General features: G+C 40.0%; 1 protein-coding gene across 5 annotated transcripts in view; it reads right to left on the reverse strand.

Annotated features, from left to right (window-relative positions):
• arhgap24 (Rho GTPase activating protein 24) overlaps nucleotides 1–25,046 on the reverse strand; it is a 101,606-nt gene that overhangs the window by 8,739 nt on the left and 67,821 nt on the right. For 3 of the 5 annotated variants that reach the window (XM_053649670.1, XM_053649671.1, XM_053649673.1), the window contains one exon: nucleotides 2,728–2,850. In XM_053649670.1, the coding sequence (XP_053505645.1) occupies nucleotides 2,728–2,850 (123 nt within the window). Of the gene's footprint in view, nucleotides 1–2,727; nucleotides 2,851–8,641; nucleotides 8,702–20,776; nucleotides 20,861–25,046 lie in introns of those variants that run through there. The other 2 variants (XM_053649672.1, XM_053649674.1) reach the window with 2 other exon arrangements.

Genomic DNA, 25,046 nt, shown 5'->3' on the forward strand with positions numbered 1-25,046 from the left:
GTCTACAGCAAAAACAAATGAATTGGCCTTGCCTTTCCAATAGTTTCGGATGGGACTGAATATCAGAGATGCTTAGCACCGAGTCCATTACAGTATGTACAGTAATTATTGTGACTTTAATTTCATTTGATCTTAACTTGCTTTTAGGAGCTTTAATAAATGTTTTAATTTGTAGGCGCATTGTGGACAAAAGTAAATTAGCAAAATTATCTGACAATTTGCCTTAATGAATATGCAATTTGAGAAGTAATACCGGCCCAAGTCTACGCAGACTATGCAGATCTATAGTGTGATTCACAGGAGATTATGGAATAATATGAATATTATGAAAATAAAGCAGGAAATACATTTGGAAACCCATTTTTCTGGTTTTAAAAAGAAATAAAAAACATTATTATTTTTAAAATGTTCCAAAAAACATGTCCCGGCACCTCCAACTTTTGAGACGTAGTCACTGTATTATCTTATAAAGTTGATTTTTATACTGAATACTGAAAGGATGCAATTCGACCTAAACAGGTGAAGATACATTACATCTTGTGAACGGTACGGACCGGACCGGTCATGAACAGAACCATTAATTCGGGCTCTCGTGCTCCATGGACGAGACGTCCAGGTGTGAGATAACAACTGAGCCTTTCCGTAGTTCAGGTGCAAGGTACTATGCAAAAAAATGGCCGAGTCCGATACCGGGTGCCTTCCGGAATTCTCCACACTGACTTTTATCTGACGCTGATACACTCACCAATTAGTGCATAACTCGTGCAATCTTCAAACTATTGGAAGAGGAGGTGTGGAGCAATGAGCATGATGTCCACACAGCGTATGGGTTCCTCATTAGATTATTCTAACACTTAACCAGTGTCTGCTCACTAAGTGATCTTTCCAGTATGTAAACACGAGTACCGTGCAGACCGTGCAGAATCGTACAAGACCTACGAACAGCTTCCTTAAATCTGTCTAAAAGGAGGAGATTACTCTTCTCTTTAAGATCAGGCATATTTCAAAAACAATTAGCACGAGCAAAATCCTCATTTGAACATTGTTTCCTCCGCTCAACTTTACACGTGATGTCTCACGTGCACACAGACGTTTTTTTCTCCGAAATCTCCCTCAACACACCCACTAACCCCACGGAGCGCACATGCGAGAGCCTGAGCGTCTCTTTGATAGTGTATGATTATCTTCATCTCCCACATTGCCTGGAGTCACAAACTGTCCTTTCTTCTCCCTAATGATCAGAGTCTCGTATTTCAAAAGAGTTTTCAGATGTGGCGAACTTCCTGTCGGCGATTAGCGGGTTCAAGTGCAGAATATGCTAACAAATCTGCTTAAAGGGAAAAAAAAGAGGGATTAAATAAGTTGCTTCCTGCTGCATTGCCTCCCTCCTGGCACGGCTCTTTTGTCTCAGTCGCTCAGTCGGATAAAAACTGAGATTCCCACTTAGGGAAGCTCATGTGCCTAACGTACGGCAGGGATTAGGAAGTTTTTCTCAACGAGTTGGACTTTCCGGTGTCGGGACTTTGTTGTTTTGGTCCACACCAGAATGTGATTTCTGTGTTCTCGCTTGCCTTAAGATCCGCGCCAAGGAGGAAAAACAAACCAGTTCAAACGGACTAAACCCAGCGTCTGTGAAAGCGACGTTTTATACCGTTTGCCCTTTCGACTTTTCACGCTGGAATTATTTCAGAATGCTGTGAATACAGTCAGTAATAAACAGTTTCCTGATGTGTAGGAGTAAATCTGTGAGGATAGGGAATATTGAGGAATCCTGGAGGAGTCAATAAAGGCTTGCATCTTGTGGATTTGAAGTGCTACTATATAAAGTCCTTGAGTGTGTCCAGTATGATGTTCTCTCTCTCTCTCTCTCTCTCTCTCTCTCTCTCTCTCTCTGCATTTAGATTTGGGTGAAAGTTGTTCAAGCCCTCAGGCTAGTGCTTAGCAAAGCAGAGTGCCCTCTCTGACTTTCACTTCTATTTGTTTCCATAAGCCTGAATGGCAGGCAATTAATGGCCACGCACACACACACACACACACACACACAGAAGTGCTGCCAACAGTTTAGAGATGATCAAGCCATTTTGGACACATGCATTTAGACACAGGCGTCTATTGTCCGAATGCAGGACTCACTTTTATCCTTATCCTGGAGGACATCAAATAACAGCAGACATGTGATGCACACACACACATACACATACACACACACACACACACACACACACACATACACTTTCAGAGTATTCACAGTTCACACTGAGTAGATAAGGGGGTAAATTATACCCAAACTTCGGTGTGTGTAAATGAGGGAGGTTTGATTACATCTCTGTACGTCTTGGTGTTTCTCACAGATGTTCAGATGTTTGATTTTCGTGTGTATTTGTTTGAATATTTCTCCGTTACGAAATCCGAAATACTTCCAACAAAGATAAAATGGTTATGCGGTTAATTAATGACAGCCATGAGAAAATATTATTTCTGCTCATTTTTTTAAATCTGCTAGAACTTTCTAAAGAGGGAAATGATTTTTGGTTTCGTCTCAATGTTATTTAATCCATTTATCGTAAACAAATCCAGCCACTTCCACTTGTTGATACAAAATTAAGCTGATCCCCCGAATCCCCCCCCAAAAAAACCTTCAAACCTTGATTTCTAACCAAAACTAAAAAATTAAATTAAATAAAATTAAAAAAAACTCTTTTAACATTCAATGTCGTTTCCACTCACCTCCTCCGAACGGGGCCCATATGACCCTGCGGATGGTCTTAACCCAGTCTTCCATGTCATTCTGTGTGCTGGCCATGAGCAGGTACGTCTCATGATTGGACGTCATCCGCTCTCTATCACCCCCTGCAGAGACGGGACAAAAACACCACCTGTAAACGTTCTTATTCTGTACAATTATTCACTTACGGGTGATAGATCTGTACAAGCTGTTCAAGAGTCCGCTACAAAGCACCGCATCATCGTTTATCAAAAAGTCATTTTGTCAATTTGTTTTCTCAGCTGAGAACTTCATTGCACTGTGATAGATTCATAGCGCGAAAGATTGTGCTCTGGCCTGAAAGCGGCATGGTCGATAAAGTGAAACATCTAGAGCGTAATAATCGAGTCAATATCAGCGACGACAATAATCACTGTTTAGAAAGAGTTTGTGAAAATGAAGCAAGCATAGCGCGTACATGATAGTAAAAAAAAAACGTTTCTGGCTGCAATTCAATTGAATACCAGCGTCAATTCTGCATCATGAAACAGCTTGACTCCTTATTATTCCTCTTTATTCACCAAGCCAATGAGCACAGACGACATAGCACGTGACATCACAAACATGTAAAAGAAAAAAGAGAAACATGAGAATAAACAAAATTTGTCCGACATCGTTTAATATTACGTACAGAATATTTTGTTTCATTATTTATTTTGCATTTCCTTTAGGATAAATCTTGTTAGTAGAGGGCGACTGATTGGAGTGGATTTTACCGATACCGATAACTAAGTATACCTGCCGATAACCGATCAATCAGCCGATAGTTTGTAAAACTGATACCGAATGAAAATGCAACACTCAAAGTAAAATATCACTGAACTTTATTACAAAAATAAACAGTACTGACTGTACCGAGAAAATGTACTGTACTTTTTCCAAATGAAATATTTATATATACATATTCATATATATTAACTATTAATAAATATTAAAATAAATAAAAGACATACATCCAAACTGAACCGTAAAGTAACGCTCCGAATAACAAATAAAAATAGAGATGTCCGAAAAAAAGTCAAAAAACACTTCAAATAACACGACAAAATTTGTCAGTTTGATCGTTTTTATTTCGCCTGTAGAGGCCACTCTCGTGCCGTATCATGACAGCGGATCCTTCTCATCTGCTGGATGCGGATCGAAACCGATCAATCAGTCGACCTCTGGAAGTTAAGTGTGATATATATTGTGTGATGGTCACTGAGCTCTAAGAGTACGAAAAATAAATTCTGTTACAGTATCAACAAAAAAACCCAGAAAGAAACATCCATCCATCTATCTATCCATCCATTTTCTATACTGCTTATACTACAGGGTCACGGAGAACCTGGAGCCTATCCCATGGAGCATCGGCACAAGGTAAACCCTGGACGAGGTGCCAGTCCATCACAGGGCACAATCACATACACATTCACACACCCATTCATACACTACGGACACTTCTGGACATGACAATCAGCCTACCATGCATGTCTTTTTACTGGGGGAGGAAACCGGAGAACCTGGAGGAAACCCCCGCAGCATGGGGAGAACATGCAAATTCCGCACACACAGGGCAGCGACGGGAATCGAATCCCTAACCCTGGAGGTGTGAGGCTGGAATGTAGGAATAATGCTTCATGACAGTGATGTCCTCCTGCAGGTTTGCATCTGGACCTTTACCAAATTTTAGATGTTAAACCCAATAAAGATGGAAGGGGAACCAGTCTGAGACCAACCCAGAACCAAAACAACACCAAAGAGACGTGGCCAAAGTGATCATCAGTGACCAATTAGGCTCCAGTAATTACAGGTGGACGCTAATAAGCGCCTTTTGCTCTGTAAAGTCTTGCTCTGAGCTCGGAGCGTGTTATTAGGCTCGGACTCGTGTGTAATTTACATTCTCACATCGCCAGAGTGACAGGAAGTGTGTTCAGACATTGTGCTCGTCTGTGTCTACACCTGATCGAGTCTGATGGGTGTGTGCAGTGCAGGATTAACGGCCAAAACACACACACAGCTAACCGACCACGCACAAACACACACACTACCTGTACGGAAAAGGGTTCACAACCCAAACTGCAGTATATCTACTCAGCCGTGATCTTGTGGTGGCAGATTTTCTCTCTCTCTCTCTCTCTCTCTCTCTCTCTCTCTCTGTAATTTTTTTCATCTTTCTTGTTCTTACAGAGAAAGCGTAAAGGACTTTAAACTAAACTTTCGTCGAGGAAATACGATAACACTGACTACAATTAAGACTTACTCACTGGATGTTAAGGATGTTTAGATCGTTTTCCTTCTTATCTTCTTTATATATTTAAGTAGATGATAAATAAAAATGATTGATATCAGGGTTTTTAAAAACCCTTTGTTGTGCAGGAGGTGATATGAATTCAGAAAAATATAATGCGGTTTGAAGGGCAGGAGTCAAATGTTAATATGACATTTAGGAAACGGAGCACGACATTAACGTATCAAACAGTCCATAGAACACATTAGAATATCCAGACTCCAAAGATTTCATCCCTGACCTTTAGCTCATCCATAAAGAACAATAATCACGATTTTGTTTTATTACGTTCCAAAATTTTGCAACGATTAAACAATGTTGTACTTTATACAGCAGTGCCGATAATGGTGGGTTTCTTTTTGGAACTAAAATTGTTTTAATATGATGTCATTTCCTTTTCAAAGCCACGACAGGGACGTTGATTTCATTCCACAGAGACGTTATTTTTTCCCTGATGAATCAGCACAAACGGACAAGGCAGCCGAGTTTTTAAAAGAGTCTGAAGGTTTGTTCGGAGGTTGTCAAAAAGACCAGACGTCTAGACGGTATCATCACGCACAGCGTTCGCTCTTCGTCAGCGGGCTATGAATCAGAGATTAAATGAAAAAATGGAAGACTTGCATTTTGTAATGACAGTAGTTTCATAGTGACCCAATACCTGCCAGATTTAATTATAAATGTATTTGACACGCAAATACATGCGTGTCCTAGATGCTCCATCATCTTGTACACAGACAGAGAGACTGTGTGGGTGGGAGACTGTCTTTAGCCTAAAAATCAATGACGTGCTCGTGTAAAGAAAGTTATTTTATAGGAATAAATTTACACGAGGGGACACGAGAAGAAAACTCATATAAGAGTCTGAGAGTAGCTGCCTTCTTGCTTCCTAACTTTCAGCTAGCAACTACCTAAGTAGCTAACTAAGTTACCACCGGAGGTAATTGCTAGCAACAACCAACAAATTTGGCATTTATGCCAAATGTCCAAATATTCAATTGTATTCTCCATTTCTATGCTTACAGTTTAAGTCAGATTTGAAAGCATTGTTAAGCTAAAATAAGTCAAATATTTGCTAAGTGGCACACAATACTATGATGGCTTTTTGTCTGGTTGGTCTACGCTAGCTGGCAATAACTTAGCAATAAATGAATCAGGAGAAAACAGACTAAAAATTTTAACGATGTTCTGATGACGTGTCCCTAATAAGCAAACAAGCTGCATATAACAGAGTTCAGATAAAATGTACGGATAGCAAGCTGACATCGGCTAGAACATTAGCTACCTTCCAATGCCTTCAGAGTCGCCAACATTACTAACAAGAAATTCCTAGCAGGTGGAGAGAAAAGACAACATTTTTACCAGAAAAACTCTATGGTGGTGGACAAGATGTTGCGCCAAATGACAGTAAGGAAACAGCGAGGCAAACATCTGGTGTGACGCTACGTAATAATTAGCAGTTCACTGATTTTTATTACCAAACAAAGACACCACAGGTAACATTGATTTAGCTGAAAAAGCAGAATGTTTACACAGGTGTCTTAGATCGTCATAGCAAGGGCTACCGCAGGAGGCTAGCTAGCTGCTAGCTAGCTCAGCAAAAGCAGAACCAACATCTGTATTAAACACTGCCTTATACTGAACAAGTAAATATTTAATAACTGCATTGCGCATTTTTAACACGTTCAAGTGAATTATACATTTTTTTGAAGTCTTGTAATGATTCTATCATCATCCTCATTATTATTATTATTATTATTATTATTATTATTATTATATGTATAATAATATAGCTATTATTATATGACGCTGATCATACAGTTTCAGGAAGGATATATGAAGGTCCAGTAAATCCTGTAGAGAAAAAAAAACAAAACCTCCAGCAACATTAAAGATCCTTTCTTATTCCCCCCCTCCCCTTTTCTCCAGGCTTCTTCTCTCCACACTAAGCCCTGACTGCTTTGCTTTTGTGATCTCCCTAATCCAGCTTCAGAGATGCCACTCCAACACGCTGCCCTGAAGCACCTATTGACTCGGCTCTTACTGCCCCGCCCGTTTCAAACGCATCGATCTGCCCTGGCTCTCATAACAAGCTTGAAAAACCTCTGTTTTCCTCATTAACCCTTTACTGCAAAAATTAAACGCTTTCCAAGTGATGTTGGTGTCATCCTATTTCTTTCATCTCTTAATTTCATAAACACCCTGCCATTAGGAGAAACTTCTTGAAGCTTGATTTCCACAAACATCGTTCAAAATGCTAATAGCTAAGGCGCAGCACGTCCTGAAATGTTTTATTCCTCTTATACAGCAGCACATTGCCAATGATTAGCGATTTTATTTATAAAAAGAATGACACATCATACTTTTTTTATCCATATATAGTTATTATTATAGAAAGAGCAGGTTTACTCAACTCACCCCCAGTGTGTAAAGCCATCAGTCATCACCACTGTTTTCAGTAACTAATCACTGATCAGCATTGTTACCATGCCAAATTACTCACCACCATTGTTCCCAACAACCAATCACTGTTCACTATTGTTCCTAGTTACCAATCACTAATCATCATTATCATCAACCAATCACTGATCACCATTATTCCCAAAAACCATTCACTGATCACCATTACTATCAACAAACAATCACTGATCACCATTATTCCCAACAACAAATCACTGATCAGCATTGTTCCTGACGACCAATCATATTCCGTATTTTTAGAAAATGTTCCTTCATGTAACACGTCCTGCTATGGATATGCAATCATCATTGCATATCGATATGTAATCATGGTGAATCATTGAATATGATAATTGGCCTATGACGTCATCTGGATACTTACAGCAACGCTTTGAGCACCACAGACCCCACGTTGAGAAGCCTGCAGTTAGAGGATCAGGAGGTTGGAGCGTACATTTAAAACTTGCTTAAGACACAACATGTAGCTGTTCTGTAGCTTTATTTCCTGTGTATTGTTTATTGTTTATCCTGAAAATGTCGAGTGTTGTGATTTTAGATTTTTTGCCAAAAACATTCATTTATATAGGCCTACACCGTTGCAGAGATGCAAACACATGCAAACACGCAGGCTACACACCCTATCACTACAGTCTGCCAAACATACACACACACACACACACACACACACCTGCCCTGGTCCCAGACAACAGGTGAGATACCCATCAGAAGCAAGCTCGCGTTCCGTTCAACGTGACTGCTTTCCTTCAGACTCCTGAATGTTTGCTTTAAAAAGAATTTATGATGGAAGATCATAAAACACACACGCACACACACACACATCCTTTACCCTGCTATGTAAACAATACTTGAGTCCACGGCGCATTCCTGATCGGTTAAATTCGGTAAACGTCGCGCGACCCCTATACAGCCCAAATTCTGCACGTTAAACCCCGCACGAGCGTCCAACTCCCCTCCACTTTCAGCACGCGCGCTACAGTTTAAATACTTCATTAAGGAATTGTGACATCAAGGAATTGTGACTCTGAGTGTTACGATATCATATCAAATCCCGCAACAGTCTCGCGCACTTGAAGGAAGAAGCCCCGTGATACCGGTTTTTGGCGTCAACGGAGAGCACCGCGCTCACTTACCGACGTTTCGGTTCGGGATCCAAGCGCCGCTGTCACGTGAGACACGGTCGCCAGACTGGGCGCGCGCGCCGGGAACGAGCAGGAACACCCCCCTCCCACCCCCCCAAAAAAGCGTCAAAACTCGAGAAGTGTAACGTACACCCGCTCCTGCTGTAGCTCCGCGAGTTAGAGCTCCAGCGTCTCCCCCTCTCTCTCTTTCTCCCTCCGTCTCTCTCTCTCTCTCTCTCTCCGGCTCTCGCTCTCAGTCTCTCTCTACGTCTCTTGCTCTCACTCTCTCTCCGTCTCACTCTCTCTCTCTCTCTCTCTCTCTCTCTCTCACTCTCTCTCCCTCTCTCTCTGTGTGTGTGTGTGTGTGTATACACTCAAGAGCGCGAGACCGTCGGAGCTTGGAACAAAGCTTGTCATGTTACCAAAGATGTTGGAAAAACATAAAAGTGCTGACACTGGAGACTCCTTCCATAAATGTTAAATAAACATCTCCTTACTTTAAGAAAACTTCCGCAAATCTGTTTATTATTGGTGGAGCGTCTGTGGTACAAGTCCCTCTGAATGAGCTGTTACTATAGAAACGATAAAGTATTACAAGAGTGCATTACCTGTGTTGCTGCTGTTACAGAAAATTAATCAACACCTTCTGACCAATCAGAATCCAGGTTCAACAGCATTCAGCTGTAGTACAACAATTTAACACACCATGTTGAGAGACATTTGAAATTCGGTGTATGAGTGATTAGCACGTTCGCCTCAAACCTCCAGGGTTGGGGGTTCGATTCCCGCCACGGCCCTGTATGTGCAGTGTTCTCCCGTGCTGCAAGGGTTTCCACGGTGTTCTCTGGTTTCCTCCCCCAGTCCAAAGACATGCATGGTAGGCTGATTGGCTTGTCCAAAGTGTCCGTAGTGTATGAATGGGTGTGTGAACGTGTGTGATTGTACCCTGTGATGGACTGGCACCCCGTCCAGGGTGCCCCATGCTCCTTGGGATAGGCTCCAGGTTCCCCGCAACCCTGTAGGATAAGCCGTATAGAAAATGGATGGATGGATGGATGTGTTAAGTAGCCTATTATGACACACACTAACACATGCGTCTGACTCGTTGACCACGCATATGTCCGGCATTCCCTGCTCGCCCCGTGTGTGCATGTAGCTGTCCACACTCGTTTTTTTTCCTGCGGGAAATGCAGAACAACTGGGCCGCTGTTCCTCCCCCGCTCTTCCGTCCCTCCATCTCGCTCATCACCAACGGTTCGATGAGTAACGCAGCTAACAATCTGCTCCGGATTCATTATCAACAGCTGCTGTATCGGAAAAACTCAGCTCACATTCTGTGTGTGTGTGTGTGTGTGTGTGTGTGTGTGTGTGTGTGTGTGTGTGTGTGTGTGAGCCAGCAATGCCAGAAATCACTGACTCAGACACACACACACACATACACACACACACACACACACACGTGTCATAACATCCTGAATGGAGTCTTTAAGGAATGATGAACAAAGCGTGAGTTTGTCCTCCATGTTGGAGTTGTTTTAAATAATGGAGTTGTTTAAGTCATCTCCACGGCCAAATTCGCCTACTATCCGTCCTAAACAGTATCCGAGATTAGAACGAGTGCGTCACAAATCGCAGAGTGCTAGGCAACAACATTCTCTTCCGTTACGTCATGTGATCATTAGTACGTCCCAGTACTTTGGCTACACACTCAAAAGTAGTTAGTTTTTCTTCACAAAAAAGTGCACATACTTTTAGTGCATAGTATAAGTAGGGCAATTGGGACGCAGCAAGTGACATGCTGTGAGGATCTGACCAATTCCTACTCGTAAACACTCCTCGATCCCGAGTTCCGCAAGTAACCGCAAATCAAAATGGCAGCTCACATCATCGGCAGTAAACACGGCAGCACTTCTTAACTTCAAATGATTTATTCCGTATATACAAGTGTTTGCTTTAGATCATCAACTCACATCAATATTCACTTGTTAAATCTATAACATTGTCTGTACGGTTCACTGGATTTAGGAGGAAAATATGCATCACTCGTGACAGTAGCTTGCTGCTAGCAAAAGACGAACACGGAGGGAGCAATTTTGTTCCCACTTTGTAGCTCGAACGCATGGAGGTGGAAAATGACAGAAGTTCCGACTTCCCACTTCCCACTTTTTAAGTGATAAGTGAAGATATGTCGAGTAGAGTCGAAGTTCTTATTCTTATTGTATTGGAAGATAATTTAGCTATTAATCTGCCAATAAAATGAGTAAAAATGTTTAAAAACTGTCTAACAGAGAAATATTAGTTGAATTTGCCTGTAGTTCAGATATTTTTCCAGGCTAATATGTCATTTTTTTGTTTCTTATTGATTATACATAACATATTTTCCCCAGAATATAATTTTTAGTTTTGGATAAAGTTGGTTGAACGAGAACAACTAATTCAACTAATATGCAAAATAAGGAGTAGCGAAAACTACAGTCAAACGTAGACCCTGTTCACGGCCCGGCTCGCCTTGTAGCCTTCCTTTGTGAGGACGAATTGTTATGCGAAAGTTATTTTGACTCCTGTGGGAGTGCAGTCATAAAAGCCTCACTACACATTTTCTCTCTCTCTCTCGCTTTCTCTCTCTCTCTCTCTCTCTCTCTCTCTCTCTCTCTCTCTCTCTCTCTTATTCAAATAATTCTGCAGCTACTGGGACAAAAAGCACACAGCGGTCTTATTTCCTTTGCATTTTCCTGTTTATTGCTCTCTGCGTCCTGCTCAAAATTCCGGATATGAGACGTGTGCTTGGTTTCCTACCTCCTACTCCTCCCCATCCTCCACAAAAATCCCACAGAGAATCAGTAAGAAATAGAGTTTCAACTTTAACAACTTCTTTATTTACTAATGTAGACACATGACCGCGTTAATTACTCCTTAGTCATTCGTCCTAATTTTTTAAATACTACTACTACTACTACTACTACTAATAATAATGATAATAATAATGATTTCTTTACAAGTTATAAAACAACTGGTTAGTTGTTTTTGTAGGGTGACGGTCATAGGCTAGCATACCTAGCAGTCCTAGCTAGCCAATTTATGCTAGCAGAATATTTTCTGAATGCTAAGTTTCTAGGAAATGTAGCATATTTATGTAATAATACAAAAATAATCTGATAATCAGCAACTCAGAATCAGATCATGCGCTTAAGAAGTGTGATACGTGTGAGCAAAACTCGCTTGTTGATTATTTTCCCTTAACATCATGTTTTATTCCTGTTATACCACAGAAATTCGCCAACAATTACAATTTTTATGTAGTATAGAATGACGTATCATATTTTTTTTTATCCCTTAATAGTTACATTTAATGATGTTCATGAAACACCTGTGAAACAGTCCCTACAGCTGTAGCCTATTTAGCTAGCTAGCTATCAAAGCAACATTAGCATCCTCTCCCCAAATCTAAGCTAGACTTGGTAGTTAGCAAATGTGAAGGGAGACTGAGAGGTTTTATACATTTCCAAAACTAAAAATATGAACTTCTCAAATAATTTCTGCGATGGATTGCATAGAGTTCAATTCAGCATTCAACATAATCATCGCTCAGCACCTTATAGGAAAGCTGAACCTGCTTGGCTTGAACACCTCCAGCTGCATCTGGATCCTGGACTTCCTGACTAGGAGACCTCAGTCAGTCTGAATCGGGATCAAGCCACTTGACTTGACTTGACTTGACTTGACTAGTTTGTTTTTGCTTTCCATCAGTGTCAATATGAACTATTGACCCTTTAGACACCTTGCTAACACCTCCCGTGCTAGCACTTGTTTTAACTGGTACAGTTAGTCATGTTAGAGTAATTTTCCCTTGGCTTTTAGATAGCTATATTAACCTCACAGAAATACACAATTAATAAAACCCCTGCAATCTCAGTCTCTGTTTTGGAGAAGCCGAGGATTTTTGCAGTTTTTCGTCGCCAGACCCAGACTCTGCTGATTACTGCTCATCTTCTGCCTCGTGTTTGGAGCAGAAACAACCATTATTCCTTTTCTAATATTAGACATCAAAAACAGCAGCCTATTTTCTGACTCCCCATGTGTGTAAAAACTAATTTTCTGGCTTCCTTAAGAAACTCATGTGTTTCTTAAATGGTTCCTGGGTTCCTGACTTGCTAAGAAGCATTTCTTGGCTCCTAAGTTGGGTTCACCAGTTTGTAAAGATATTTGATTCCAGAAAAGGTTCAAGAATTTCTGAAAAACTATTTCTATGTTCCTGAGTTCCAGAAATCCAGAAATCATCACACGATCCTTGATTAGGTTACTACATTCCAGAAAAGGTCCTTGGGTTCATCAGTTTGTGAGAAATTCCTGAAAATCCTTCTATTAAAAAAATAATAATAATAATTTCTAAATCCATTTCTGGGTTCCTGAGTTCCGAAAATAATTCCCAAAGTTCCTGTATTTCTAAAATAAAATAAAATAAAATAAAAAAATCCTGGTTCCTGAAAAGATTCATAACTTGCAGAAAATGAAACTCTGGATTCCTTCAAAAGTTCTCCAATTTCAGAAAAAAAGGGTTTTGGGAAAAGTGTTTCAGTTTCTTAAAAGGTTCCTGGATTCCTGTTGATCAGTTCTGTGTTTATGAAAAAAAAAATGTCCATAGGTTCCTGAAAAGGTTCCTATGTTCCAGAAAAATATCCTTGGATTCATCAGAAGTTCCTTGATGGCTGAAAAGGTTCCTGAATTTCTAGAAAATTTGTGGGTTTGTGGGTTCCTGTGTTTCAGAAAAAAAGTCTCTGGGTTCCTGAAAAAGTTCCCCAGTTTCTCAAAGCGTTGATGAAAAGTTAAGTAACTGAAAGTGCTGCTAAAAAGGTTCCTGGGTTCCTGAAAAAAAAAGTCTATGGTTTAACAGAAACGACCACCAGTTTCTGAAAGGATTACTGTGTCCATGAATTTTCTGAAAAGGTTGCTGGGTAAATTATATTGTTGCTAAAACATTTATGGGTTCCTGAAAAGCTCACTGCTCTTCTGAGGAGACTCCTGTGGTAAACATGCAGCTAGAGCACCAGGAGTCCCAAGGCTGAGACTTTTGGGTTTGGGCTACACTGGAAGTTTTTCTCACGGGCCACAAAGAGTTCCAGCTTCACCTCTTGTTACAGTTCTAACTGATCTGTGTTTAATGATCAGGTCAGACTGGAGCTGCTGTGGGTTTTTGTGGTTGATGGTGTGGGCTGCGAGTGGTAAAAAGTGAAGGACCTCTGTGTGTTAGATGTTACAGGGAGTTCAGACAGGCAATAACATTAGCGGATTACATGCGGATCGTCTCGGTGCAGATATACGACTCCTGTCACAGCAGGAGGTCTTGCTAAGTGAACCAGTCCTGCCTTGGTTAAACCACATAAATAAAAATGATTCATGTCCAACACGTCCGACACGTCCAACGTCTGTCTTGAATGGAGAAGGATGCGTCTCTGATATCGATCATAAACCACGAAAGCAAATTGGTCGTAGCTGGTCTCATGAGGAAATGAGAATGCTTCCTCAAAAATATCATGGCACATAGAATAACACGCTCTCTAACTGCATTAACAGCAGAACCTCCAGAGGTTTGCCGTATTACACCACTCTCGTCCTAAAACCACTGCTCCAGAGACAAAATAATATGACGAACGAGCAATGAATAATGATTAATGTTCATCGGATAATTAAATTGTCTCCAGAGTGATGAATTGGCTAGCTGCAAACTGTCCAAAAGAGATGTGTTTTAAAACGTAGAAGCAGCATGTTAGGAACACTTCCAGGATTAAAACACGAGAGAAGGATAAAAAGAGTGGCCTTGCATACGTCTTATCGTGTACTCTCACTTATCAGTTGCATGGATTAGTGGAACATGAGAGCTTTCAATACAACCTGAAAATGTGGACTTAAATTTAAAAAAAAATTCGCTTATTATGTCTCACAGTGATGTTAAATTAATTCTGTATTCTGATTCGGCAGAAGGTCCATCCATCCATTATCTATATCGTTTATCCTTACAGGGTCGCAGGGAACCTGGAGACTATCCCAGGGAGCATGGGGCACAAGGCGGGGTACACCCTGGATGGGGTGTCAATCCATCGCAGAGCACAACAATCACATACCTATTCATACACTACGGATACTTTAGACATGCCAATCAGCCTACCGTGCATGTCTTTGGACTGGGGGAGGAAACTGGAGAACCTGTATGAAATCCTCACAGCATGGGGAGAACATACAAACTCCGCACACACAGGGCCTTGGTGGGAATCAAATCCCAAAACCCTGGAGGTGTGAGGTGAACACGCTAACCACTGAACCAATATAATAATATAATAATATAATAAGACAATATTATATTATAATGCTCCTCCTTTTTAATTTTTTTTTTTTTAAATGTGTGTACTTGTTGATATGATGACGTGTTCTGTACGAAGACGTTTATTTAATATTTTTACGGAAGGACTCTCCAGTGTCAAAGAATCAAACTAGCTATCAAACTAGGAATCAAAGAATCAAACTAGGAATCAAATTAGGAATCAAATTAGGAATTAAAGAATCAAACTACCAATCAAAGAATGAAACTAGGTATCAAATTATGAATCAAAGAATCAAACTAGGAATTAAATTAGGAATCAAAGAATCAAACTAGAAATGTTTTCATGTCCGTTTCAGTCTTTTTGTCCCATTTTTCCCAAATAACTGTCATGAGACAATCCTATCACATGAGACTAGTTTTCCTGTCAGAAAGTTTGACACATTTTACATATGGACAAAACTAAAGTTGTGTTGCTATTTGTAAGAACAAAATGTCATTGCATCATTGTGTTTTGCACTGATTATACTGAAAATCCTTTAAAAGGAAACCTGCCTAAGGATATAGATGAATTCATTCGTACATTGAGGAAATGGTTGCATTTGCATGTTAACTACCCTCTTCCACTGTAAATGAACTCGTTATGAAGGCACAACATGCAAATTTCCCCAGAAACCTCGCAATTTCGATTCGGCACAGCTTGAATCAACAACGCTGCGCTTTATAAGAATGCTTTTCAGTAGTCGAGGCTATAAAAAGACGGCCGTTTTGCCGGCGAGGTCCCAGGCAGGGAAGGTGAATGTGCTCGGCTGAAGCCCAGCAGGAGGGCTGAAGTGGATAAAGGTTGGTCCTGGAGGTCACCATCAGCTAATAACTGCTCTGTTTGCCCCCTGCTGTGTCCTCCATAAATCCATCCCTCCATCCATCCCTCCACCTCTTCTCGTGTTGCTCAGATAACGCAGCCCACTTCCCCCGTCACTGAATCCAATCATGAGAACGTCTGTCAGCCCGAGCTGCCCGAGTGGACACTGTGATGGGTAAATACATCTCTGTCAGAGGACAGATGTGCAAATACGGGCTAGAGATGACGGGAAATTTGAGAAATGGAGCCAAGGAGGTGGAGGTGGTGGGGGGGCTACTAGAAATCCCATCCGATATACCGTGTCCAGACGCAAGATGCTGGACATCAGTGTGCCATGCTGTGCCACACTATACAGCCTTTCCATCAACGCAGATGCCCATCATTAAGATGACAGCCGTGACTCAACAGATTTGTCTCGGTGTATGCCTGAAATGTGTAGAGCAGGAGGGAATGGACTTTGTCCACCTGCTGTTGCCATTATGCCACATTCATACAGGCACCTGCTCCTGTGCCGTCCGCACTCACACCACATTAACCTTTGGCTCTAGTCTACAGCTCACATGGACCACTGAATCAGCAGGGTTTAAAAGGACCGCAATACTCAAGCATCATTTATGAACCATTTGGATTTTTTCTTTGAATTCTTTTTTTTGTTTGTTTTTGTTTCATTTGGGCCAATGTATATGCATATGTTGAAACTGATCAATGTCAATCATCCATAAATTACCAAGCAGGTTCACGGCAGAACCGATTTACATCTAGCCACGCCTAAAAAAACTCCACCAAAACACTCACTCAGAGGTGAAAACGACAAAAATGATGACTAAACCGTGACACAGTGCTTCCTGTCATTTCTCCTGGATACGTACCTCCTGGTCCTGATTCTGCGACAAGTGGAAAAATGATCATTTCCGTTATGACACAGCGCTGTTTAATTCTCGAATCTGACAGGAGTTCCTGAAAGGTGTCAAGTCAAATCACTGGATTATTTATTTATTAATGCGCTCATTGCAATACGTTATCCTTTTTTATAATAGCAACTAGAAAAACACACAATTGTTGATGCGGTCAGGAGATGTTGAGTTAATGTTTATGGAAGGAGTCTCCAGTGCCAGCGCTTTGTAACAGTCAGAAGTAAAACTGTAACTTTAAGTGTAAGTTTACACTTTTTGCGCTTTCTCGCTAACATGACAAGTTGCGTTTTTTGTCTTATTAGCTTCAAGAGAGAGAAAAAAGAGAGGCTGGTGAAGGAAAGACTGCTTATAGCTGCCATAACGTAAGTGAGACCAGGAACTAACGATTTTCCTGGACGTTCTGCATTATTAAATGTAACCATAAACGGCTAAAAAACTATAATGTGTCTTTATTTAATAAAGAAAAAGGAATCGTTGACAAATTGCTCTTCATGACATGCTATTATATGAACATATTCAAAAAGTGGATGGAAGTTGATTACTTTTCTATAAAAGCATATCTCATTATGGGATTCGGAATGATATGATAGATAAGTACTGATTTAACAGTAATTACTAAGTACTAAGGTACCATGAACTGCTAACAAATAAGCTAAAATCACAGCAGTCACAAGAGTTTTAGGTTCAAACCTGCACATTTCCATTAAAACTAATTCAATTGCTGTGGGTTCAGAAAGTTTCTGGTAATGGATGAGGAAATTGTAGCTTGTATTTTCCTGAACCCAACCTTCTTATTTAATTTAGCGTTTGAGAGTCTGACTGTACAGTAGGTGGCGTAAACATGAACTGAACTCTAACCCCAGCTGTTGCTCTGAGGAAACACTGGGAACAAAAACAGATGTTTCAATGTCAGCATTGTCAGCATGGTGTGTGAATTCAGGCTCTGACGGTTCCTCAGCGTCAGCTATATCACTTCAGTTCATACTTGGTTTCAAGTCCAGTGCGAGACTCACCCAGATATTATTCTAGTTTGTGCCTGCTCGTGATGTTTTCAAACAAATTTAGTGCACAAAATATAAACAAACTAGTAGAATTTGAACCAGCATGAGCCTGACCAGGCAGTTACTAAGGATGAATAAATGAATGTAAATTGTAAATGCATCACTCATCGCCACACATTCATGCTGATATTAATAAACAAAATAGTGCTCCTCCTACAGTATTCGTATTTGTTTCGTAAATGTGATCTGTTCGTTCCAAATAACGTGTTCATATTTGGTTGCATCAACAGCAGATGTGTCGTGTTGGAAAGATCGTATTTACGAGTTGAATGCACGTGACAAACACCACAAAGTTGTAATTATGAGTGGGATTTTCTTTGAGCTCAGAGTCGGGGGCGTGTCAGAAAGAAAACACGGTGGCGCCAATGGGTGTGACGTCTGTAGTTAACGGTAAATTCGTTATGATGTGTTTGGTATATGTAGCGATTGAAATACAAGCAAATCAGTTAACATTCGAGCACCAATCGGAAAGAAAGTTTGATTTGCAACGTCGCACGCACTATTTCATAGATATTCATAGATTTTTTTTTTAGCCCTTTGTAGATTTATAGCGCTGATTGATACAGAAATCCAGTTGCCAGCTGTCACGAAATCCACGTAAAGAAGGTTAGGACAGATGCAAGTGCAGATAAGAGCTTTTTAATAAAGAGAGGCAGGCAGACAAATCCAAATCATGAGACAATACTGTGGTCAAAAACAGGTAATGGGTCAGTAGATCTGCAAACAGGCATTAACAAGGAAAAGCAAGAATCGAGAACGAGAAACCAGAAACAAGATCAAAGACCATGAATCAAAACAAGGAACAGGGTACAAACGCTTGGTATGGTGATAACACTCAATACTTCAAAGAGTTAATGCCTCGAAAATCCTTTTAAACTGTGGTGTGATTGTGTGTGAGATTGAATGCAGGTTTGCGTGATTTGAATGAATGAGTCCTCTGGGAATTGTGGTCCATGGCGGCCATGTTTGTAGGCCGCAGTGCAGGATTGTAAAATTACGATACATAATATGCTACAATAAAATTTACAGTGGCTTCAAGAATTGATGAAAAACAAAATCACACTTGATGCACATTCTTTATTCTTCATTTTAACTCTACTAGAAGTAGAGTTTAAAAATAACCTTGCAATATTTTTTTTGTAGTTAATTAAGAGAAGGTACACCGCTATCTTGCTCCGACCAAAGTGACGTCGAAAATTACAACTTCCCGACTTATAAAATGCAAACCGTCCAGGAGGACTTGAACGCACAAAACAGCTAGCTAGCTACCTAACAGTTAAATCTAGGGGTTGACTGAAGTTTTCACACAGGCTTGTTAGAGTGTTACTTGGCTTGTAATTCGTAGTTACTTCTGTTCCAGAAACTCTTAAAAGCAGTGAGACATCTCTACAGAATTAAAACTACGAAAGTAAAGCTGCACTGAGTCTTTTCCCTTCTGTTTTCTCACTTTGGTACATTAGTGTCAGAGAGATTTGAGTGTCTGTGTGAGATCAGGTGGTTTCTGAACTCCGTGTCTTCTCTTTAATGAGTGACCAGGACTACATTATAGCCTCATCCAGGTGGAACCAGACAAAGAGCTTCAGTGTGCTGGACGTATAGAAACACATTCCCAGGCCCTATACAGCCCCCCTAATACATAACTCGCACAAAGAAATGCAAGGTCAGCCTCTAACAACAAGAGAAGGGGGAAAAAAAAACAAAACAGAAACACATTTTTGGCAAAGGCAACAGTTTCCTCCACACGTAGCAAATGTCCGATCCGACAGAAAGAAGTTTTGGTATGAAATACTGCGGAAGGAACAGACACCGGCTGGAAGAAAAATGGCCAATTATGCAGACGGCAGCATTGTGTCGGTCTGGAATAGCCAAAACACATGCTACTTCCTGGCTGGAGCCTGGGGACCCTGCTGAAGGAGCTCTGCTGTAAACGCCTGAGGAACTGACAAAGCCCAAGACAATCAATCAACTCAGTAGAGGTAGAGACTCAATAGTGCTCACTAATCTCAGCTAAAATACTACAGTCAATTGATTGAAGAATAATAAGAAGGGTTTGTGTGTGTGTGTGTGTGTGTGTGTGTGTGGGGGGGGGGGGGGTTTGTACATAGGTTATCAGGATTAAAGAGCAAGAAACAGTCAACACAAACATGTGAAAGAGACAGATTTTGGCCTGAATAAAAGCTTGCAGCTTTCGGTTTATATCAATGCACTCTTTCTAATATGTTAGCGTTTCTCTAGTAACCGCTCAATTCACACAAACAGATTTAAAAACACGTATAATCATCAATCGGGTGAGGTTTTCTGTAAGGAGACGTTGTTTAACGATTTCTGGAAGGAGTCTCCAGTGTCAGCGCTTTGTAAAAGTCAGAAGTAAAGCTGTAACGTTAAGTTTTCCGGACAGAATCTTCTGGACAGAGGAGTTTACGCTTCTTTGTGGTTTGCATAACAAACTGAAAGTCGCCAAAACGTTTGAACGTATTCATTCAACGCAGACCTGAACAACCGCTGTGTTGTTGTTTTTGTCACAGATTGCAAAACGTCAAGAAGCGCCTTCGTCAAGAAATCATAGTTTGGAGCCATAAAATCTGAATCTATGATGTAAGATTAAACCGAGTCACGTGTCCAGATATCCACTGAGAAAAAATCCACTCAAATCTTGTTTATGTCAGTCTAAACTAAATCTGTTTTATTTATTTATTTATTTATTAATTTTTTTACATAAGTCATAGAGAAACAACTGACTTTAAACCTTTCTATGAAATTCGTCCATCCGTTAGCATGTATGTCCTCAAAGTTTCTTGTGAAAGATTCAGTTTCACTTTGAGTCAAAAGACAAGTTCTGGGTCTATCAGCTTGACCAGCTCCTGATGATCCACATGTCAAAACGAAGCACAAGGAGTTGCTAAACATGGTGTCATTACTCAACTCTCTCTTTCATTCTCTCTCTCTCTCTCTCTCTCTCTCTTGTTCTCTTAAATCCTTACAGAAAAAAAGTGTTACCTGAAGAAGACGATGGAAACCCAGCAAGTCCAAACTGAGATAACGGAAGCGCAGCCTGCTGCTGCACCACGGCCATGAGGATGGATGAATGGAGCTCCAGTAAAAATGAGGCTTTCCTGGAGCTTTACCTCACGCTGACATGGCCCAGAGTGAGAGAATCTAGAGGAGTGAGAGAAAGAGAGAGAGAGAGGGCAAGAGGGGGGAAGGCTACACCCACTCCTCTCAATAGCCGTACACAGGGAACAATAGGGAATCCCAGCAGGCGTTTTGCTCACTGTAGAGCGACGAGGCCTACCCACGGATCGCCGGCCCAACTGCTGATTGACAGGCAGATACCTGAGAAAAACCTAGCCTCCTCATTAACTGTGATTTGTGGGAAACACGGTACAATGGCGTGTATCACTGGAACCTTGGAGTCACCATGGTAGAAAATACCACGTACTGTACTATACTGTAAGCAAGAGCTATTTTGGTGCACAGCCAAAAAACCCTTTCCAATACAGACAGATATTTTTTGGTGTCCTACATTTTTATAATGGAGCTGGCAAACAAAGAAAAATATTTCCATATATAGTATACATAACTGCATCTTTATATAGTTGCCCCCAAACATTGGGCAAAAGATTTCAATCGCAGAACCTCCAACTTTTCTGCTTAAATTTCACCTTCAAACCTTGTCGAAATAGAGAGATAACTCTAAATAACCTGTTATTATGCCGGATTAGAAAGATATTAAATCAGTGACATATTAGCTTGAAATAATGAAATCAAATGACAAGATATCATGTCGAAATAATGACATAATACTTTGAAATAACAAACCGGTAAGCGGGACCAATGAGATATTAAGTCAAAAATAAGGACCTCATGAGATGAACAATGAGATATTAAGTCGAAATAATGACCTCATGAGATGAACAATGATATATTAAGTCGAAATAATGACCTCATGAGATGAACAAGGAGATATTAAGTCGAAATAATGACCTCATGAGATGAACAATGAGATATTAAGTTGAAATAACGAGATAAATGGAATTAATGACATATCTTGAAACAATGAGTTATTAAGTTCAAATAACAAGATATTAAGCCAAATCGATGATGTAGCATTATGAAATAACAGAGTGTTGTTTTAAAATAAGCGATTACATCGAAATGATGGAATATTAAAACGAAACAGCGAGTAATCGTTTGAAATAACGAGTTATTAAATCGAATTAAGAACATACTCGATCGAAATAATGCTATGTTGAAATAAAGAGAAGTTCATTTAAAATAACTGGCTATTATGTCAAAGTTTTACATAAAACATAACATCCTGAAATGACGAGGTGTTGAGTTTAAATAAAGGTTTATATATTCAGTCAAATGAACACCATAGTATCTTGAATTAATGAGTTATTGTGTTGAAATAAGTTATTCATTCAAAATAATGAGATATCGATTGAAATGAAATAACGACATAATATTTCAAAGTGATATAAGTTAAAGTATGTAAAAATAAGTTATTAGCTTGAAATAACTAGAATTAAGTCAAAGTAATGATGTAATATATTACAAATTACAAGTTATTTGGTCAATAAACATGATATTAAGTTCAAATCACCATGTAGAATATCAAAAAAGAAAGTGTTTTAGCTGCAGTTATAGTACAAAGCGAACAGACTTCAGTCACCAAACATGTCATGGACACTCAACTCCATTTGAGGTCACAGGGAAATTGTGTATTCCGTTTTGTTTTCCTTTAACATGCATTAATGTCATCTACTGTACTAGAAAATGCGCTTTGGTGCCGTAAATCAGCTCTCCTGAGTCCTGACCTCGTTTACCGGCACATCTGTGGAGATCTCTGTATTTGCTCGGTTTGTTTAGGAGATAAGCTAATCAGAAGACAAGCGCTGGAATCTTCTATTGAAGCTCTGACCTCGCAGAACAAAGTAGAACATTCTGAACCGGAGCCTAAACCGAGATAACCGGCTCGATTCCTATCGCGTTACCCAGACAAATCTACAGTAACGTCAATATTGGGATTACAACAGCATTTAAAAAAAAGCCGAAGCTGTTTCATTTGAGAGGGATGACGCATAACACATAGAAGAGTGTACTTAAGAACCAGTTACCATTAGGGAAGAAATAAAACATGCCGTGTCACGCTGTTGTAGGAAAATAATCAAAGACACGGCGGGCGGTGTGATGAAGCTGAAGTTGATTAATTTTATTCCTCTTATACCACAACAATTTCCCAAAAATTACACATTTTTAAAACATTAACAGCATGTTCATTTTATCCTTTTATATTTACATTTAATGTTGCGGAATGTCTACGAAACAACGTAGTTCCTGTTCTCTTTTTTTCTCTCTCTTGAAGTAAAAAAACAACAACAACAACAACAACAACAACGCAGCTTGTCGTGTGACCGAGAAACTCCTCTGGAACCTTAAAGTAACGTCTCTTTATGTCTGAGTGAGACTCCTTCCATAAAACGTTACACAAACGTCTCTTTACAGAAAACTTCACTGTACAGATGATTACAGATGTTTTATTACAATCGTTTATGGGGAGAGTCCGTCACATGTTTCTCCAGGAATGAGCCATTACTATAGAAACAATCAGCGTGAATCGAGAATCCAACAGTGCTCTCACGCTTGGACCTCATGAATACTACTTAGACAGTATTACAAATGTAATTTATAAATATTATAACTACAGTATATGCTTGAAAATAAATGTTAAAAAATAGACATTGGTGTAACATTTGCTATGTTTTTTAAAATAAATAAATAATTATACCAATGTGTATAAAACCTTATGAATGCATTATAACAGGTTAGTTCATTATAAATATGGTGGTCATAGTAGAAAATAATACTAAACATTCTTCTTAGAAGCCTGTAAAGCTCAGTGAAGCTCGTTGTCCTCTAAGACGGAGCGAAACTCTCGGGTCAGGTCGGGTCGTGTCGGGTCGAGTCGGGTCGAATCGGGTCGAATCGGGTCGGGACGAGGGCGAAGGGCTACATGAGTTGATTTAGCCCTGCTGAGTCATTCACCTCGAAACGAATGAGGCCACGTCTCATTAAGGTTCCCAGAGAGTCTGAGAGAGGAACCTGACACCATATCTGACATATCTGACAGTCACTCATGCTCCACATTCACAACTGCAACTCTAAAAGTAAAGATGAACTGTTCTCAGAATCCATAACTACCATGATCATGACATATGTAGAAAATAAAACACTGACCGTACTTTTCTAGGAAAATCATGTGGAGTATTTATATACAGTAAAACCAACTTTTAGAAGCTTCACTTTCATCATTTTATCAAAACACCAATTTTTCATTATGCTAAGCCGAAACTAGCATCACAAGGGCTGCTAATTTCACCGTATATCATCAACAAAAATAAAGTTTCGTGCTAAAGATGATCGTTAGACTTGTAAGAGAGAGAGAGGTTTAACGTAATCTAAACAGGTATATTTATTTAAGGGTTGGAAAGTTAATGTGAATCTAAGCTAGCGCAGCACACACATACACAGTCATGAAAAAAGCTAATAAATCATTAGAGTGCTAATGTTAATGCAGCGCTAAGGAAGCTATTTTATCTTCAGATAAACTAAGCTAGACACCGTTTAATAAAGGTTTAAATATAATTTTCACCTTTTTGCTTCTAACTAATTCTGACTGAAGCTATAATTAGAGTTACAGTGTTTCCAGAACCCTGTCACCACCTGGGTGTAGATTTCTGACCCAATGCCCACTCCTGAGATTGAGCACTCCATAAATAAAACAATAAATCCTCTATATTTGGTCAGTGACGTATTAAATTAGTGTTGGGAACATGCTATAGGGAGGGTACAGTCTTCTTGTGCTCGTCTTGGACTTATACAGTTCAAAGTTTTAAACAGAGTCCATCTGTCCAAGTCGAGACTTTCTGTGATGTATCCGGACGTAGAGGACAAGTGTGATAAATGCCATGGCTCTCCCTGCCATCTTGGCCATATGTTTTTCTTCTGCCCTGATCTCCATGGTTTTTGGTTTGGTTTTTTTACCATCATGTCCACTATTCTCAGGGTAGATTTAAAACCTTGCCCATTGATTGCTGTATTTGGGATTCCTGATGACTCAGTTCCATTGAACTCGATACAAAAGGATGTTATTGCTTTCACATCCCTTATAGCAAGACGTTCCCTACTGTTGCATTGGAAGTCTGCTAAATACCCATCTATCTCTCAGTGGCTAAAGGACGTGTTTTTTTTTACTAAAACTCGA

The sequence above is a fragment of the Ictalurus furcatus genome, chromosome 18 (genome assembly GCF_023375685.1).
Source record: "Ictalurus furcatus strain D&B chromosome 18, Billie_1.0, whole genome shotgun sequence".
NCBI classification, from domain to species: Eukaryota; Metazoa; Chordata; class Actinopteri; order Siluriformes; family Ictaluridae; genus Ictalurus; species Ictalurus furcatus.